This window comes from Eleutherodactylus coqui, chromosome 10 (assembly GCF_035609145.1).
Source record: "Eleutherodactylus coqui strain aEleCoq1 chromosome 10, aEleCoq1.hap1, whole genome shotgun sequence".
In the NCBI taxonomy this organism is placed as follows: Eukaryota; Metazoa; Chordata; class Amphibia; order Anura; family Eleutherodactylidae; genus Eleutherodactylus; species Eleutherodactylus coqui.
The window spans coordinates 48772570-48793105 of NC_089846.1; the positions used below are offsets into that span (position 1 = coordinate 48772570).

Below are 20536 nucleotides of genomic sequence, written 5' to 3' on the forward strand. Positions count from 1 at the left end.
ACTAGGACCTTGAAGCAGGCTCGCAGGCTTATGCATCTTGGCCAAAATATGAATGAATACCTGAAACATTCTATGGTTATCCCATCAGGCTATGTGTGCAGGTATTCAGGTGAGTGTTTTGAGTGGTTTTCAGTGTTTGATTTATGTCTGTTTCTTAGTTATGTCCGTGAGTATCGAGTCCAGCTCTTGCAGAATATTCAATACTACAATCCGCAGAGTTAATGCACAGATTTTGATGCAGAATGAATAGCAGAATTCTGAGCACTAAAATCTGTAATGTTGATGTGTGGATTTTGGTGCAGAATTCCATTGCGGCATATTCGGCCTATGTGAAAGCATTCTTAAAAAGCGGTCTTCTAGGTCTGTGCTTCTGAAACTGAAGTGCCCTCGAGTGGTTGAGGCATTGTTGGGGAAGCAGTTTCGAATAAATGACTATATGCTGTAAAACCATTGTCAGGCTCTTAACAGCATAATTGACTCCTTTGTGATTATTTTAAAATTTCTCATTGGTTGAAAAGACATATTAGAAGATAAATCAAGGTAATCAGGGTATACTAGTGGCATAACTACTATATATAGAGAACAAGCTACTTATAAGGTGCCCAGTATTTAATAACATATTACCTAAAATCAGGCCTGTCTGACAAGTTTTGTCTCATAAATAACTATACTTTGTTATTATGCTACTTAGCAATGTAGTGCAGCAGATATTGGGAAATATTGTTTCAACATGAGTATGTTGACAAAAAACATTGACAAGTGAAAAGTCATGGGATAGCAAAATGTAAAGTGAATATGAAATGACGTTACCTCAGGTGACAGCTTGGGAACACCCACACCTGTAAGGTGTTGTCTTGTGAGTCAGGTTGAACACTGGCCAGCATGCTAATGGCAAGATGACATAAAATAAGAGTTCTAAGAAGGCATGATACTGGTTGCCAGATAGATGGGACATTTAGTTTTCGAAGTTGTGTGGGCATTTAACATTCCCTAATCCACAGTGTCACATGTATACAGGAAAAAAGTCACATCCAGCACCATCTGGCTAGAACTGTTCATGTGAACAAATAAGTGACTCCGGCAGAAATTATATCCACAATTAATGCAGGAGGCTACAAGTCAATGCAGTGTTCTTTAGCTTCCATGTCATATGGTTGCAGAAGACCCACCAGAGATCAGCTGTTAACACTACAACACGAGACACTGCCTCACCAGGGCTTCTCAGGTTGCTATATGGATCCTAGAGGACAGGTAACATATGGTATGGTTTGATATGTTATACTATTAATTGTTTTAGGCTGATCATCAGTTCATATATGGCACGGACCTCATGAAGCCATGGACCCAGTTGCCATCAAGGCATTGTTCATGCTGGCAGTGGTACCATACTGGTGTAGGAAGTGTTCTCATGGTATGGGTTGGGTCTACCTAAACAACATGTCATTAACTGGTGCCTGCCACATTTCATAGCTTGGTGACGATTTGCAGCCTATCATTGTCTACATGTACCCCAACAATCATGGGATATTCCAGCAGAATAATGCACCATGCAATCAAGTCCAAGTTATCCAGAATTGGTTCCAAGAGCATTCTCATTTGGGAGAGTTTCTAAGAATGGTGTGGCCCAGACATGAGCCCATTCAAGCATTTATGGGAAATGGTTGAGAGGTCCATTCACATCTGAGATTTTGCACTTACAAATACCACTGAGCTATGGGTAGCTGTCCAAATAACATGGCTCAACATCCTGTGTCCAGTTGTGGAATCAATGCCATGTCAATTTACTGTTACTCACCATGCTAGAGGGGTCCTACATGATATTAGTTCCTGTCCCATGTAAAAAGTACCCTAAAACAGAACATTTTGTTGCACTTTCTGGAACAGCTAGGATTTTGACGCTTTCCTCGATGTCCCCCTCACTGCTGCAGAATTGTATAGCCAGGGCTACACACAGACAGGCGGTAAAAATACAAAAAAAAAAAAGTAAGACTCTTGGGCAAACCTGCACCTTATCTGCGCTAAACTTATAAGGAAATCATACTGTGATAAGAAAAAAAAAGAAGAGACACTTCAAGGACATTTGAGTCCACTGGAAATTTCTTACATTTACAGATTATTTCTGCAAAACGGTTAGGATATAATTCCCAGAGTATATTGTCTCTTGATCGAAGCATCAGTCATGTGTGACAAGACACATTTTAAATGCATTGAGAGCATTTCCAGAAACCCATGAGAATATATAGGTATTTATATATCATATACAGAGACACAGTCACGGAGAAGGACAGAAAAGATTCATATTTTACTGGAGATTACTAACAAACATCTACATCTAACTCAACAATCAAGGAAAATCTTCCGTAATGCAGGATATTGAGCCTTGAAATATTAGCCACTGTGGCACTGTCTGCATTGGTGGAGGAAATCGGTAAGGACACAGAAGTAAAATTTCACATCCACCCAGGACGTGCTGGAACCGTAACCTGCAGATCTCGCACATAAACACACAAACTGCATCAAAACAATAATAAACTAAAACATGGTAACTCTTTCCATATCTAAACAACCTCAGTGATGGGGACCTGCATACAGCCAAGCAATTCGCCCTGACAAGGACGTACATGACCTCGTACTTCGGCTTCTAGTTAACCCTATGTGAGGCAGGGAAATAACATAAGAAACACACACTTAGCTTTGTAATGCTGCAGGCAAATGATGAATACAGGACCAAACTCTCACTGAGACCAGTCAGAGCTAGACTGAAGATTCAATGGCAATTCAATCCAGCCTCAGCTAGACTAAATAGCCATGACAATTACCCCCAGGTACGGCTAAGCATGTCTCACCTAATACCACACCCACGGATTGGGTGAGAGGAGACAGATATAAGGGGAGAGCAGGCGAAGTCTAGTCAGTCTGAGACTGAGAAGAGCCTGGAGTTGGAATAAACCTAAGAAGGAAGGAGTACTAACATAAAACTTGTATTGAGAACAAGGACAGCAAAGACAGCCCAAGAGAAGATTTATGTGTGTAGAAAGAAATGTAGTGGAGAGAATTAACAATCAGAATAAGAGTCAAGAGAGGAAAAGGAGAGCTAAACTAAGTAAAGGAAGAAAGAGAGCGAAACACCAAATGAGGGCTATTTCAGACGACCGTATATCGGCTCAGTTTTCATGCCAAGCCGATATACGGTGTCCTTGTCTGCAGGGGGAGGAGGATGAAAGAGCCAGGAGCAGGAACTAAGCTCCCGCCCCCTCTCTGCCCCTTGCCACTATTTGCAATATGAGGGGGGCGAGACAGGGGCAGAGCTTAGCTCCGCCCCCATCCTGCCCCTCCCATTGCAAATAGTGGTGAGGGGTGGAAGTTCAGTTCCTGTTCCTGGCTCTTCCATCCTCCACCCCCCCCCCCGCAGACAAGGACACCGTATATCGGCTCGGCGGGAAAACCGAGCCAATATACGGTCATCTAAATAAGCCCTAAAGCATAGAGTACAGAAAAAGGTTCAAGTATTTATGCAAGATGATCCCTGCATGTAAAGGTAGTTTCCACCATAAAGAAAAGCAATACAAATGCAATGTAATGCCTTTAAAGGGGTTGTCTCGCGAAAGCAAGTGGGGTTAAGCACTTCTGTATGGCCATATTAATGCACTTTGTAATATACATCGTGCATTAAATATGAGCCATACAGAAGTTATTCACTTACCTGCTCCGTTGCTGGCGTCCCCGTTGCCATGGATCCGTCTAACTTCGGTGTCTTCTTGCTTTTTTAGACGCGCTTGCGCAGATCTATCTTCTCCATTCGGCTCGTCTCGGCATCACCGGCATTTTGGCTCCGCCCCCTTGTACGTGTCATCGCGAAGCTCCGCCCCCGTCACATGTGCCGATTCCAGCCTCTGATTGGCTGGAATCGGCACATGTGACGGGGGTGGAGCTTCGCGATGACGCGTACAAGGGGGCGGAGCCAAAATGCCGGTGATGCCGAGACGAGCCGAATGGAGAAGATAGATCTGCGCAAGCGCGTCTAAAAAAGCAAGAAGACACCGAAGTTAGACGGATCCATGGCAACGGGGACGCCAGCAACGGAGCAGGTAAGTGAATAACTTCTGTATGGCTCATATTTAATGCACGATGTATATTACAAAGTGCATTAATATGGCCATACAGAAGTGCTTAACCCCACTTGCTTTCGCGAGACAACCCCTTTAATGAAGAACTGTACCAGAAATAAAACTGTTATTCTGTTTTCACTATTAATCCTGTCTCCTGGAGTCCCTTCCCACCACCGAACCATCTGTACTGAGATACCACACTACTCTCCAGGAGGATAGAACAATTTCCATTATTATTTTATTTATATAATTATTATTATATTGTCTGGGGCAGGCTTCGGCCCGTATACAGACTGGCGTCATAACAAAACCAGTTACCACCGTATCCTGCCTGACTGTTGGCTAGCCAACAACTTGCCAAGACTAAGATTTCCCTTTTTTTTTTACACTGTTGGTGGTTGCTGGACATCCACGAGGGGCGCAGTGTAGCCACCACTGCCATCTCACCCCTCCACAGTCATGCCCGCGACACTTGCGTGTGGTATTAAAAAAGTTATCAGTGGTTCTCAAAGTTTCTAAGCCAAGTACACTGTATTACAGAAAAAAAGATTTGTGATACTGTGTCTAGTTCTGGGCACCCAACTTTAAAAAAGACATAGACAAACTGGAGCAAGTTCACAGAAGAGTTACCAAGATGGGGAGCGGTCTGCAAATCATGTCTTACAAAAAATGGTTAAAGGATCTGGGAATGTTTAGCTTGCAAAAAAGAAGGCTGAGAGGAGACTTAATAGCTGTCTACAAATATCTGAAGGGTTGTCACAGTATATAGGGATCAGCCCTATTCTCATTTGTACAAGGAAAGACTAGAAGCAATGGGATGAAACTGAAAGGGAGGAGACAAATTAGATATTAGAAAAAACTTTCTGACAGTGAGGGTGATCTATGAGTGGAACAGGTTGCCACCGGAGCTGGTGAGTTCTCCTTCAATGGAAGTGTTCGAACAAAGGTGGACCTTTTGCCTTGTATTATAAGGTGGTCAGTCACTCATCTAACTGTTCATCCTGTAACACTAAGTACAATGTTAGTACCCTTTACATAGGGGTGTAGCTATAATGAGTGCTGAGGATGAAAAAAAAAAATCTAAAACGCTAAGGCAAAATGCTTATTTTTTCATTTTGCCTTTTTTTGACATTTTTTTTAACATTTGTTTTTTAAACTATTTTTAACTTCTTTTTACACTTTTCATGTACTTGTTGGGGATTTGTACCATCGCTTCTAGGATCGCTATATTAAAGCATTACAGGACTTCTGTTCCGCAATACCTTATCCGTTGTAAGTGATCATAGGCAATGGCAAAGCATTATAGTGATCATAAGTAATGGCAAAGCAGGACGGCTGTATCTGGCATCCTGTTGCTATGGCAACCTGTCGGGCTCTCCACGATTACATCGCGAGAGTCCGATGACGTCACAATGGGAGAACGCTCTCTCTGTGAACCCTTTACTTGCTGTGATCTACATAGATTGCAGCATGTAAGGGGTTAACAGCAGGGGTCACTGTCCCAATGCACCCTCACTGTTGCACTGGGAGGCTGGCTCCCACTGCCAGATAGCACAGGATCTCTTCTGATCTCATGCTATCCCCAGAGCGTAACTGTACATCCTGTTGCATTAAGTACCCTACAGCCAGGACGTACAGTTATGCCCTGTGGCATTACGTGCTTAAGGGCTCTTTCACGCCAGTGTATATCGGCTGCGTTTTCACGACCAGCCAATATATGCTGCCCATCTGATGCATTGTTTTACAATGCATCAGTTCAGATGGGAGTATTCCCACGGTGTAAAAACGCCCGTCCGGCCAGAAAAGATAGTGCAGGAAATATCTCTTGGCCGGAATGCGGCGGCAGCTTCCATAGACCCCTATGGGAGCCTATGGTAGCTGACGGAGAAGGGAGGTGGAAGGGAGTTTAGCAGCATGTCTGCTAAACTTCCCCTCCTTCTCTCCACCACTTGCCAGCTGCTTGCAATGGGAGGGGCAGGACAGGGGCAGAGCTAGTTGCTAAACTTCTGCCCCATCCCGCCCCTCCCATTGTTGGCAGCCGACAATGGGCAGAGAAGGGGCGGAAGCTTAGCACACTAGCTCCCACCCAGTCCCGCTCTCTCTCCTTGCCTAGAGCCAGTGAGGGGGCAGAAAGGGGGAGGCAGTTTAGTAGAGCTAAACTGTGTTCCCTCGCCCGACGGGATGCCACGCTCGGTGTATACCCACTGCAGCTGGGCCATCTGAATAGGCGCTCAAACGGGAGATTTGTGCACCTGTTCACGTGTTTTTTGGTCGCGCTGTGGCCATACATATTAGATAGATGGTGTGAAAGAGACCTAAAGGCGGTTTAACACGGGCAAGAAAATCGTGCGATTTTCGCCTGTTGCAATAGTAAAAAAGCAGGATATGAAACCAATGATTTACAACAGTTTAATTCCTATCTGCGATGTTTTTATTGATGTGCAATGTTGACAGGATAAAAAATCGTGGCATATCCTATCTTTCTGGGATGTGCTATTTTTTAAAATCCCCCATATATTCCTATCGAGGCTCCTTTTTATGGCATCGCAATGCTACAAACGTGCATTGCGATGCAATTTTAACATAACAAAGTCCCATTGACCTTTGCAATAAAAAAAAATCATACAATTTTATCGCAAAGGTCAGCGATGCGATCCCCTGTGTGGAATTAGCCTAAAAAAGTGGTGACAGATTACCCACAAGTACAACTTTCTCTCTGTAGGTTCAACTCCTGGTTTTGGCTTACAAATATTAATGCAAAATACTGTCAGGTGAAACCGTCCTAAAGTGAATTTATTTGCAAATACAATATGCCTCATATATCAAAACTGTCTAACAAAAAACTGACCTTGTTGTCCATAAGTTTTAGTTTTGAAGCAGCTCTGATTAATGAGTCCATTCTTTGACTAATACGGAGTTATAATATCTATTATACAGAAACACAGGCTGCATTCAGGTATCCCATCTCTAAAGGTCACCATACACACAGGCTGTGCTTACTGAAACGAGGGAAAGGCACACATATCCATTCACTGCAACCTGCAGAAAAGGCCAAATGGAGTACAGGTGCACCATGCTGACGGACAACCACTCACAAACCTACCATATTCATTGAGGAAGGGAGGGAAGCTGCTTCGTTATATAGAATGCCAGTCACACAGATACATATAGTGCACCATGCAAGATTATAGCCTATTAGTGACACCCATACTATCAGGGCAGTATTTATACACTATAATGCCCTAGGGACTACCCCTAAATTAAAGGTCTGTTCTAGAGATGAGCTCGGATAAAGCAGTTACTCGAGCGAGCATCGCTCTTCACAGGTGACTACTTACTGGTCCAAGCGTGCTGGGGGGGTGAGAGAGATCTCTCTCCCTCCCGCTAACCCCTGCCGCCCCCATCTAAGCAGTTCCCCCCTTCCCACCCCCTCACCGACTCTCTGCTTCTCTCCTTCACTCAGGTGTTTGCAATGGGTGGGGATGGGGCGGAGCTCCGCTCTGTCCTGCTGACTCCCATTGCTAGCTATGGACCACCCCAGCCCTGCCCACTTTCATTGCAAACCGCTCGGGGGGAAGGAGAGAGACAGAGAGGCGGTGAGTGGGAGGGAAAAAAAGTTTTGGTACCATGTTAGCCAGTGGAGTAAAGTGTTCTCAGTAAGAGAAACCAGGTAATCTTGAAGATATGATACCTTTTAATGGCTAACAAAAAGACATGATGTTGCAGCAAACTTTCGGGGGTTCTTATATCGACCGTGATGAAAGGTCAGTAGAAGAACTTGAAAGCTCGCTGTAACATGATGTATTTTTGTTAGCCATTAAAAGGTATCATATCTACAAGATTACCTGGTTTCTCTTACTGAAAACAATCACACACAAGTTACTGACACCCACAACTCCCCTAAAATGTCAAAACAAGACAGCATCCTGCAAAAAAATAATAAACATATATTATTTGATATTTTGGCCAAAATACACAAGCCCACAGCCCACACCGAAAGGTCCTCATTGTCTTGCGTGTGCCTACACTAACCTTACAAACAACGACGCTGTGCTTTAGCCATACACCTTAGCCTAAAAATGATCAAAAAGTAGGATTTCAATCAAAATGTTTGTACTTCCAGTGAAATGTAACAATTGTTTTAGCCGACCAATAACAGTCTGTCATCATCTGGAAGTTGGCCACATTTAAAATTTTTGTTCTATAGTTTCTAGTTCATGAGCGTTCTATCCATGGAAGAACGTTACCAGAAAGATTGTTCTTCAAGCCGTGTCATTGAACACTTGTGGCCAGTTAGGGAGATCGAAAAAGCCAATGTATATTACTACATCGGCATAATGATTGCTCATCAGACAAGTGTTTGTTTAACCATCAATCTATTTCTATCTAATATGTATGGCCACTTTAATAGCTTAGCTGAGCTAACACAATTCAATCTCTTCTACATCAGCTTACTATATAGCGAACAGGGAATGATGGGAAAACTACAATTCCTAGAATAGAAGCCACTAAAGCAAACTTTGTGCAGACACGAGCAAGCAGGAAGTGCTGACAGATTGTACAGATATAGGCATCCTGCAAAAAGGAAAAGTGACATATGAGTAACAGGGTTGCAAACTATGCATAAGTTCAAAGGCTGAACTGAAGGATACTGTTTATGGCATTTTCCTAAACGGATTCTGGCTTTATGGGTAACAGCTTCCCTGTCCCGTCTTCTCCCAGATCCTTATTTAAATATAGCATATTGCAAGAAGATCATTATTATTTTATTACTGGATGATGGTATTAATCATTGAACAGTAGTATATTCACTGTATTGTGAATTCACATGCATTAATCAGTAACTGCAATGTATTGTTATGCACCGCTACATCGTAATATCCAGTCACAGTACATACAGTACTATTATCGATAGACAAGTATGTTAGTTATAGTTCCTCTAAAGCATTAAATATTTAGCCTTTTTTTTTAAACCAAGGCAAGGCTCATTCCTATTAAAAAAGTCACTACAATCACATGTAGAGCCCAAATTGTACTGAGATCATTCCAAAAGCCTATGCATGATGCCTGTAACATAGACATCTTGTAGACATCATAGCTTCCCATGCTGATAACAGCACATTGTAAAGGCCCATTTAAACACAACGATTATTGCTCAAAATTTGCGCAAGAGCTGTCTTTTGAGCGATAATCGTTGTGTCTAAAGGCCTATTTACACGGAACGATGATCGCTCATAATTCGCTCAAACGATAATTTGATTGACAGTTTTGAAAAATCAGCTTTGTATAACTTTAAGAAGCTAATCCGCTGCTAAAGAATTAATGCAGGGGGAGCGATATACCGCCGGGATAGCTCAGAGAAGAATGTAGCTGTTGTGTATATGCAAACAGCTGAATTGTTCTAGGCGCTTTCAGCTGGTGTCCCACTAAGAACTGCCAGCAGCATAGCAGCTGAAAGAATGCTATCAGCACCATCTGCTGAGATATCAGCGGGCAGCGCTGATAAGGCTCATCGCTCATTTCTAGCTGGCTAGAAATGAGCGATGAATGAACAGTGTACAATGGCCGCCCGTTTAGATGCAACAATTATGGCTCAAAACATGCCTATTGAGCGATAATCGTTGTGTCTAAATGGGCCTTAAATGTGCCCATCTTTCAGTTTTTTGCCGAACGATGGTTTTCAGTTCTGCTTGAAAACCATCCTTCAGCAGAACAGCTAATAAGCAGGACCGCACGCTGTGCTCTGCCCAAGGACCACCGATTACTGCTGATAACATTGTATCAGCTGTTCTCAGCTGTCAGCCCCCTCAGCAGATCAAAGCGAAAGTAATCAGGAAACACTGGGAGGTGGTGAGGGAACACTTAGCTAACTTAAATGAATTCAGGTCTCCAGGTCCAGATGAATTACATCCTAGAATACTAAAGCAAGCAGCAGAAGAAATTGCTGAACCACGTGCCATAATCTTTGAAAATTCCTGGAGAACAAGAGAAATCCCAGAAGATTGGAAAAGAGCAAATGTTGTCCCTGTCTTCAAAATAGTGAAGAAGGTGGATCCAGTAAACTACAGGCCTGTGAGCCAGACTTCTATACCGGGAAAGATCAAATTATTAAACAGCATGTATGCAAGTACTTGGATGAGAATGGAGTAATTAACCGGAGCCAGCATGGGTGTGTAACAAACAAGCCATGCCAGACGAATCTAATTTCCTTCTATGAAAGAATCACTGACTAGGTTGATCAAGGAAATGCAGTAGATATAGTATATCTTGACTTGAGAAAAACATTTGGCAAAATATCTCATACCATACTTATTGAAAAATGACCAAATATGGGATTGACAAGAGTTAAGCGGATTTAGAACTGAGTGATCTGAGTGGCTGAGTGATCATACCTAGAGTGGTCATAAACAGCTGCACATTCAACTTGAGGAATGTCTCAAGTGGGGTACCACAAGGCTCTGCCCTCGGCCCAGTGTTGTTCAACATTTTAAAAAAATGATCTAATTTAGGGAATTGAGGGAAAACTGATCAAATTTGCAGATGATACAAAGCTAGGGGTGACAGCTAACACTAGATAAGAGTGAAAGGATTGAAAAAGATCTAGCTAAGCTTGAACAGTGGGCGGCGACTAACAGAATGGTATTTAACAGAGAGAAATGCAAAGTCCTACATCTGGGGAAAAAAAAGAAAAAAATTATACAGAATGGGAGGAATTTGACTAAACAACAGCACATGTGAAAAAGATGGGTATGCTAAAAGATCACAGACTTAACATGAGTCAACAATGTGTTACAGGAGCCAAAAAGGCAAACACAATTCTGGGATGTATTAAGAGAAGCATAGAGTCTAGATCATGTGAGTTAAATATCCTCATCTACTCTTCCTTAATCAATTTTGGGCACCCTAATTCAAAAAAGACATTGACAAACTGGAGTAAGTTCAGAGAAGAGCCTCTAGGATGGTGAGTGGTTTGCAAATCATGTCCTAGGGGGAATGGTAAAAGGACCCGGGAATGTTTAGCCTGCAAAAAGAAGGCTGAGAGGAGACTCAATAGCTGTCTACAAATATCTGAAGGGCTGTCACAGTGCATAGGGATCAGCCCTATCCTCATTTGTACAAGGAAAGACTAGAAGCCATGGGATGAAACTGACTAGATATTAGAAAACCCTTTTTGATCGTGAGGGTGATCTATGAGTGGAACAGGTTGCTATGGGAGGTGGTGAGTTCTCCTTCAATGGAAGTCTTCAAACAAAGGCTGGACAGACATCTGTTTGGGATGATTTAGTGATCCTGCACTGAGCATGGCGTTGGACCCAATGACCCTGGAGGTTCCTTCCAACTCTATCATTCTATGATTCTATGAACATGATTAATGTTACTCACTTCATCAATCAGTGGGATCAGTGGTTTTAATGTTGTTTCTGATCATGGTGTATATATAATAAAGTAGTAATATCGGGTATTTAAATCACTGCAACATTCTGAGGGCAAAACAAAATGCTCAGAATGTTTAGTGGCCTCTAATTAAATGTATGACCTTTCTTAAAGCGCTGCAGAATAAGTTGGCGCTATACAAATAAAGATTATTATTACCGGTATTATATTATTTCTAGCTGATAGGTAGAAGTTCTACCTAGCACAAATAAATATGTCTCTACTCCACTAGGCTTCCATAGGCTGTAGTCATCTGTCTTACACAATCTGGGAGAACCCTCTAAGTACACACAGTTTAAAGGGCCATAACAATGGCCACTTATTATGGTCGTTAGAGAACATGAATCTTGAGAAAATGGAACAGCTAATTCAGCAACTGGCCCCATTTAACAGATTTTTAAATAAATATCTGCACACACAAAAACATTCCACAACTTACCACAGTTTTCCTCATCAGCACCATTCACACAATCTTTGTGCCCATTGCAATGCAGAAGTTGAGGCAAGCACACAGACAGATTTCCACATGGAAACTGGCCCAAGGGACAGATACCACTATCCAGGTTTGAAGGCATCATTAAGGTGTCTGTAATTAGAAAAAGTGTAGGAGAAATTTGATTAAAATGCATTACTAATATTAAACTTGTGAAATACACTGATGAAAATCAAGTACCGTATATACTCGAGTATAAGCCAACTTTTTCAGCACATTTTTTTATGCTGAAAAAGCCCCCATTGGCTTATATTTGAGTGAGGGGCTAGGTAAAAAAAAAATAAAACACAATACTCACCTCCCAGCTGGGGTCTGTGTCCCCAGCGCGATGGACTCCCTGGCAATGCAGCAAGCTGCTCTGTAATTCTCCCCGCTGTCATCTCTCTGCTCGGCTGTGAATTCCCCCACCCTCAGCAAGTAAGCGCTGTGATTGGATCAAGCGCCAGCTAATCACAGCCAGCACTCGATCATTCACAGCCATTGAGTGAATGACATCACTGAATGGCTATGATTAGTTCATTGAGCGCCTGTTGTGATTGGCTGGTGCTCAATCCAATCACAGCACTTACTTGCTGACGGTGGGGGATTTCAAAGCTGAGCAGAGAGAGGACAGCGGGAAGAATTACATAGCAGCTTGCCGCACCGCCAGGGAGTCCATTGCGCCGGGGACACAGACGCTGGCTGAAAGGTGAGTATTGCGTTTTTTTTTTTTACCTAGTCTAGCTAGGCGTATACTCGAGGCACCTAGTTTTCCCAGTTTTTTGTAGTAAAATTAGGTGCCTCGGCTTATACTCTGGTTGGCTTATACCCGAGTATATACGGTATGTCCAAAATAAAAAAAATTGATATTTGGAAATATGTCAATTTATTCAAACTCCTCATGTTTAAAAAGTTGCCATAGTACACGGTATATAAAGGGTAAAACACATCCCAAATAATTATAAATCAAAGGCATCGGAGACTCACATAAAGTTTCTTTTTTAAAAGCAGCCTAAACACTGCATTTTTATGCATAGATGAATAGACATTAAATTTAATGGGCATCCTTGGGTTGCTTTTATCTTGTTTACTTGTAAGACAGCAGAAGGTCGCACCAAGTCAAGAACAGAAGACAGCAAGTGGTGCAGGAGATCTACAGCTACATAGTTATATAACAATGCTAACTGGACACAAGATAGCAGAACTGGACTTCACCTATAACAACTGCCTTTCCCAGGTACTAATGGTGTATCCCAGTACTCCGATATCCCCAGGACTTAGAGTAGGGCAAAATTATGTAACAGTTGAATATGCAATAATATTAATCATGTATGACCTAGTAGATAACAAAAATGCAAGAATTTATTATTATTATTGTTAGCCGTTTAGTCGTTCACGACCCTCTGCGACCTTAAAGGCTCCCTCCCTCCGTGTTTTTCGGTTTTGCAAAAATGCAAGAATAGGAACTCAGTAATAGCTAACAGGAACAAAATGTTGATGGTAATCGGATGATGGCACAAACTGAGGGCAGCTCTAGTTTTCTATAGGTCTTTACCTATTCTATCCCTGATGCTGTGCCTAATACCATAAAAGTCTAATAGGTTTGGGTTTCACCTCTGCAACCTACAGCTATCTTGAGTTAGGGCTGCCACCTTGAATACAGCGCTTTTTAAACCAGGGGTGTGTCACGCGCATGAACTGGCCGTGCGTGCACAAAAAGCACAGTACTATGCACCAATACGCACAAAAACCATCAATCTCATTCACAGCGCAAATGCATTGCGTTGAGGCGACCATATTTGCGCATCCATTGTGTGAAGCTGCCCTGCTACCAAAAGCAGGGAGCTCTTTTAACTCAGCACCTGAGCCAATCATAGATTTTAAACCCACATCAAACCCAACTTTGTGGCACTATATAGTATACGTACATGAAAAACTGCGTGCATAATAAATGACCAAACTATTGTAATATTCCATGTACAGAATAGAAGGGGATTATTTATTCAAAAATATCCCTATACACTCTAAACTATTTTTGAATGTTAATACGGTAGTTCTCCTCACACTAATCCACGATTAGGGAAAAGATTGGCTACACCTGCAACCCCCAGTATGGTGCAATGTACAATAACCATACTTAAATGGAAATTTTCCAACTTTTAATCTTTCTTATTTTGTGTTTAAGAGTAAGCTGCAATTTCACGAGATATTGTAATAAAAGACGGAATGTATGTTCCTTGTAATTACAGGAATAATGAGCTATGGTAACAATAGTTTGCCTCTGCAATGTGTAGTCTAAGATATTGTCCCTAAATACTGTGGCTAACTCTGTAATAGCTGTTTACATAACTATGTATGCAATTTGTTTGCATTTGCTCAGCATGACTGGCTTTCAAATATACTAATTCTCTTCCCTGAAAGACTTTTCTGATATGCGCTGTTGAATAACCACATGTAATGCCTGGGGAAAGCACAGAGCATGGCAGGAAAGTCAATACACCTCACTTTATCCTTTTTAGCATAAGAACAATCATAGCGGAGAGATAGAAGGATACACATGAATTTCTCTTGGTAGTGAATAGTAATAATATGTACCGGACATCAAAATCGTCCTTAAGAGCAATTAGCACAATCTTCTCTTTGAGGGAAAAAAAAAACTATTATCCTTGCAAAAGGTATATTCTGAGGGGTCACTTATTAATGTGCTGTGCAAGTTAAAGGCAAACAGAAAATTCTCAGTTAAAAGCAGTACTCTAAAGTAAACATGTAGGAACAAGTGGATACAAGATCAGGAAGTGCACAGATGGTGAAGAGGCAGCCTTCATTACGCCAGTACCTTCAGTGGTCTTTAACTCTAGCAGTAAAATGTTCATAAGCATTAATAATGTTCGATGTTGGTTGGGTTGAGTTTTGATAAAATCCAATGCTAAAGTCTTTGACATTTTCAATTCGCTTTTATTCTAAGTACTGTAGAAACTCTATCATGTTTCTAAATGGAAACTGTCAGCAAGCTGCTGCCTCCTGGCTTCAGGGACCCAGGGTCATGTAATTGCTTCCTGTCTGGCTTAAGGAGAGGAGAGAGGTCGGTCATTATAGAGGGTGAAGAACACAATCTTTTTGGATAGATAGGTTTGGCATAAGGGCCTTCTGAGAGCAAAGGTTGGGAGAAGAGGCATGGTCACTTCCTACAGCTGGGCAAGGTGGGTCCAGGAAGAATGTGGTCCATCTTTGATGAGGAGGCAGTGATGCCTCCCCTAACCTTGCAAGGGTGGTGGAATTTCTCCTTGGAATGGATTTCATGGCGAGTCATATCTTTGTTCTGATTCACTTGTTCAGAACCTTCTTGTTTGATAACAGCTTCATGAGACTGGAGGGGTTTCTGGTCCAAGTACGAGCTGGCTCAGACAGAACCCGAGTGGCAGGATTTAGTGGCTCAAGCAATTTCCCACCAGAATGACATTAAGAGAGATTGTTTTGACTAGTAATGAATCTCTCTTATACAAGTATGGGAATATTCTCCATCCTCCCCAGAAAAACAGGGATGCATATGGTGTCTGGTCAGGGGCCAGGAGTTTCATAGTAAAGTTGAAACGTCCTGGTAATTCTGAAATCCACATCTTTTCCTCTGCATTACTGAGAAGGGACATGATTCTGGTTTTCTACCAGAAGCAGCTGAAGCCTGGCCATTAGGGTTTGAAAATTGGATAAAAACTTTATATTCGGGGGCTGAGAGTTTGCTACTTGTGAACAATGGTATTGGCCATCCGTTTGGGGTCGAGTTTGGTGTCTGCCAGGAATGCCCTCTGAGACCCATGCTTTACATGTTTGCTGTTGACCTCTTCTGCAAAAGGGTGGATAGTGGAACGCTTGCGGGAGTAAGGATGGAAATGGGGTGCTGGTCACGGCTTTGAGGACAGTGAAGTATGCTGATCATGTTATTATCCTTGTCTCCTCACAAAAAATATTCACGTCCAGGCCTGAAGAATATGCTGATATCAAGGAATCATGCTACAATAAAAGAAGGAAGTCACTTTTGCAAAGGAGCTGGTTAGTTGTGCTCTGTACAGAGAATCTCACAAGTGGTGGAAAATTCCGCCAAGGGAAAATCCCCACCAAGCGCAGCCTATGATACCCAGGAGATAAGTTTCCCGCTAATAGAATCTTGACAGTCATGAAATGCAGAAGAAATTCTTTAGATGCCCGATCACAAGACTTCTGATCTCAGCGTGTTCTTATAGCACTGCAATAGCAGACCCAATGGGCTGTAGCAATAAACATCACCTGCAAAGCCCTTTCACTGGTTGACTACTTGGGTGGTGTCTTTTGCAGCTGCCGGCAGTCCCAAAGCTGGTCAGTTTTGAGTGGCCAAATACTTGCAGGACTGACTGACAAAACTGTGACAATGGCTAGTTAGCAGCTGTAGCTATTCTGACCTCTGCATTATACATATATAAATAGCACACACATATATATTACTTCTTGTATAGGTAACTTGATTGTGCAGCTGCATCCAGGGAAGCACAGAAGCAGCAGCAAGATTGAGAGGGCACACAGCATGAGAACCACTAAAGCCTCTGGACTGCTCCCTGCAGTGTGCCTGCGGACATCCTAGTCCTTACATATCTATGTAATAATCTTAGTTTATGGTAGTAAGCAAACATGCATGTGTATGGGAGAGTTGGAAGTGATAACTGTCATCCTATTGAGTGTGTGCCTGACAGGCATCTAAAGTGTATAGGCAGAAACTTTACCTGACTCACCAATAAGAGGCATAAGCAGTGGCGTAACTATAGAGAATGCAGGGGATGCAGTTGCACCCGGGCCCAGGAGCCTTAGGGGGCCCATAAGGCCTCTCTTTTCCATATAGGGAACCCAGTACAATAAGTAAAGCATAATAGTTGGGGGCCCTGTTACGAGTTTTGCATCAGGGCCCGGGAGCTTCAAGTTACGCCTCTGGGCATAAGCATTAAAGTTGCCTAAGGCCGGCTTCACACGAGCGTGACGGGCTCCGCCGCGGAATATTACGCAGTGAAGCCCATCACGGCGCCCCCCAGAGACCCCATACTTACCAGCGGAAGATAGCGTGAAGACGCTTCTCCGCCCACCACCGTTGCGTCATGTGACACGCCCACCGCGTCACATGACGCGGCCGGCCGTGTCACGTGACGCGCCGGCCGCGTCATATGACGCGGGGGCGGTAGGCGGGAAAGCGTTTTCACGCTATCTTCCGCTGTGTTACAGCGGGAGATAGCGTGAACGGACGGCTTCCATTGACTGCAATGGAAGCCGTCAGCATGTACACCCGCGGCAAATAGAGCATGCTGCGGGTGAGGACGGGAGATTTCACGGTGCGAAATTCCGCGGTGGAATTCCGCATCGTGAGCATTGAGCTATTAGGTTCAATAGAACCTAATAGCAGGGGGCAACACAGCGGATTTTTGCCGCGAATTTACGCGGCGTAAATCCGTTCATGGGAAGGAGGTCTAAGGCAGCATGAACTCTAAATATGGCTCTTTATGCAAGGTTCAATGCAGTACCTATACCTGACTCATCAATGAGAGACATGAGCACCAAAGGTGCCTAGGGCAGTATGAACTCTAAATATGGCTCTTTGTGCGAGGTTGAGTGTGGCTTGAGTTAGGAGCCATGAGAGGAGCATGTTGAGAGGTTGATTGCAGCCAGAAGCTGTGTGCTGCAAGAGAAAGATCTAGAGCCTCCTGATCAGAGCTGAGAGTGCCCGGTCAGTCTGGACCACTGAGCTGGGGAAGCAGTGGTCAATGACTTCTTATGCTGCTGTAAGAGAGTGGAAGCCTTACCCCACAGACTCAGTGAACTGTATAGTGTGTAAAGAGACTGTAACTTCTATCCTGCCAGGGCTGATGAGCTGAGATAGTGTTGGCATGTTCTGGAGTCACTATTGCCAAGTGTTAAAGCTGTGTTGCAATGTTTTAAAAGTGTGGGATAAGTTATAAAGACTATACTGCTAATTCAGCTGGCTAGTAAAGACTGTAACTGGTTACCTCAACATGGGTTCTGTCTCTTCATATACCTGCTTGTGGATCCCCACAAGTTGAATATGAAGGGATGGAACTTGCATGCATGCAAATGTTTTGATATTTACTGTATTTCATGCAAAATGAAAAAAAAAAAAAAAACACTTGGAAAGACAGCTAGCTGGAGATTCGGCATCGGTGGTCCAGACACAAAATCACATATTTTACAGTTAACCAACTGTCCACTTCTTTTTAAAATTTTTTAATAAAAGTTTTATATTTGTGCGAATGCAAGTTCCTATTCTTCATATTTAAGTACTACATTAAAGGTGAGCGCCAGCATCAGGCTGCTTTTCCTCATAATACTATCAATCTGTACTTGTCATTCTATATCCTTGTAATTTCCGGGAGAATTTTATACAACTGGCAGGAAAATGCCTCTTAAGAAGGTCCTCTAATCAGTAAGTGCTAAAAGAAACTGAGTCAAATACACGGGTGAGGAAGGTGGTTGTCATTAAGCTGTTGGCATCCTTTATGTTTTGTTAATTTTGTACACTAAAAACTTTTTTTATTTTTTTTTAAGATTTGCTTTTGTGTCGCCGTATTCCAAAAGCCATAGCATTTTTATTTTTCCCTCTGTCAGCCTTTTGCATGCTCTAGTCACACTAACACTAAAAAGTTAAACACCGGGGATGCAAGGTTTCTCCGGTCTCCAATGATAGAGCAAGTGCTCAGCTGTCAGTCCCCTAAAGCCGTGCACCCGTACCCTCCAGAATAGGAGATCTGCGCCGGACATCTAATGCAGCACCATCAAAAGACGGCTCTGCAGAATAAAGCCCCTTAACGGCCACCATCAAAAGCCATATGGGCGGTTGTTAAGGGGCTAATTTAAAGGTGTTTTTCAATTATTCTATGCATTGGTGGCAGTTGGGTGAAAAATTAAATATAAAAAATCAAAACGTAATACTCACCTTCTGCTGGCGCGCCGCTTCGCAGCCTCCAGTCTTTACACGGCTGCAGCAGTGGTTGTTTACCCATGTGACTTCTACAGCCAATAGAAGGCCCATAAACCGGCCCAGGGCTTCTAATCCAAGTCACAGGTTTACAGGTTATAACCAGGCCTTGTGACCTGGTGAAGTCACCTTATCAAATGCCATGGCGCTAGGTCTGGAGCCATGGGGAGTATCTTTCTTTTCTATAATTTTTGGCATGGGGGACTCATAAGTATATAAAATAAAAAACTTGGAAAACCAATTTAAAATCTGTTGTGGCAATTGCAAATAATGTACTGATGTAGCAAACATTAACTTGACAGTTGATTAATTAAATGCACAGTTTCAGCAAACTTTAACTTAACCTTCTTGATGGCTTTTTTGTGTGTTAAGTATCAACTTATAGTTTGCTGATTATTTAAGTCATTAAGTGTCAAGTCAACAAATGCTAAATCTGTACTTGTCCCCCTTAGATAGCCATTTTTTTGTCTGATGGGCAAATTTCTGTTCATCCGACCCTTTAGTTTTGAGTATTTGTACATCTGTGGGCAGCTTCAATCACCGTTTAATTAATAGAGGAGTTTCATTTTAAGTCATAATAGTCTTAAGCAAAATATCTATATATATAAAGCTGAAAGCCCTCACTGACTCACTGACTGACTGACTCACTGACTGACTGACTGACTCGCCAAAAGTTCTCCAACTTCCCGATGTCTTGGAAACATGAAATTTGGCGCAAGCATAGATTATCTCCAAAATAGGAAAAGAAATTGGGTCCCAACTCGATTATTCAATTCTAGCGCAAAAGAATTGGCGTCGAAATTTAACGTACATAATCTAAATCACTCACTTCCCAATGTCATAGAAACGGGAAATTTGGCATGAGCATTGATTATGTCATATATAGGAAAAGTTAATAGGTCCCAACTCCATTGTTCAATTCTATGCGCAAAAGAATTGGCGTCAAAATTTTACGTACATAATCTAAATTTCTCACTTCCCAATGTCATAGAAACGTGAAATTTGGCAGGAGCATTGATTATGTCATAAAAAGGAAAAGCTAATGGGTCCCAACTCGATTATTCAATTCTATGCGCAAAAGAATTAGCGTTGAAATTTTACGTGCGGAATGTAATTTTCTCACTTTCCGGTGTCATAGAAACGTGAAATTTGGCACGAGCATTGGTTATGTCATAAGAAGGAAAAGCTAATGGGTCCCAACTCGATTATTCAATTCTATGCGCAAAAGAATTAGCGTCCAAATTTTACGTACGGAATCTAATTTTCTCACTTTCCGGTGTCATAGAAACGGGAAATTTGGCACGAGCATTGATTATGTTATAAATAGGAGAAGTTAATAGGTCCCAATTCCATTATTCAATTCTAGCGCAAAAGAATTGGCGTCGAACTTTTACATGCGGAATGTAATTTTTTCACTTTCCGGTGTCATAGAAACAGGAAATTTGGCACGAGCATTGATTATGTCATAAATAGTAACAGCTAATGGGTCCCAACTCGATTATTCAATTATATGCG

The 20536-nt window shown here is 42.4% G+C and overlaps 1 protein-coding gene across 1 annotated transcript in view; it reads right to left on the reverse strand.

Annotated features, from left to right (window-relative positions):
* The window catches only part of LOC136579736 (relaxin receptor 1-like), a 335848-nt gene that overhangs the window by 82942 nt on the left and 232370 nt on the right, over nt 1-20536 (reverse strand). Inside the window, exon 2 of the mRNA XM_066579797.1 lies at nt 11983-12129. Coding sequence (XP_066435894.1) covers nt 11983-12129 — 147 coding nt within the window. The remainder of the gene's footprint in view (nt 1-11982; nt 12130-20536) is intronic.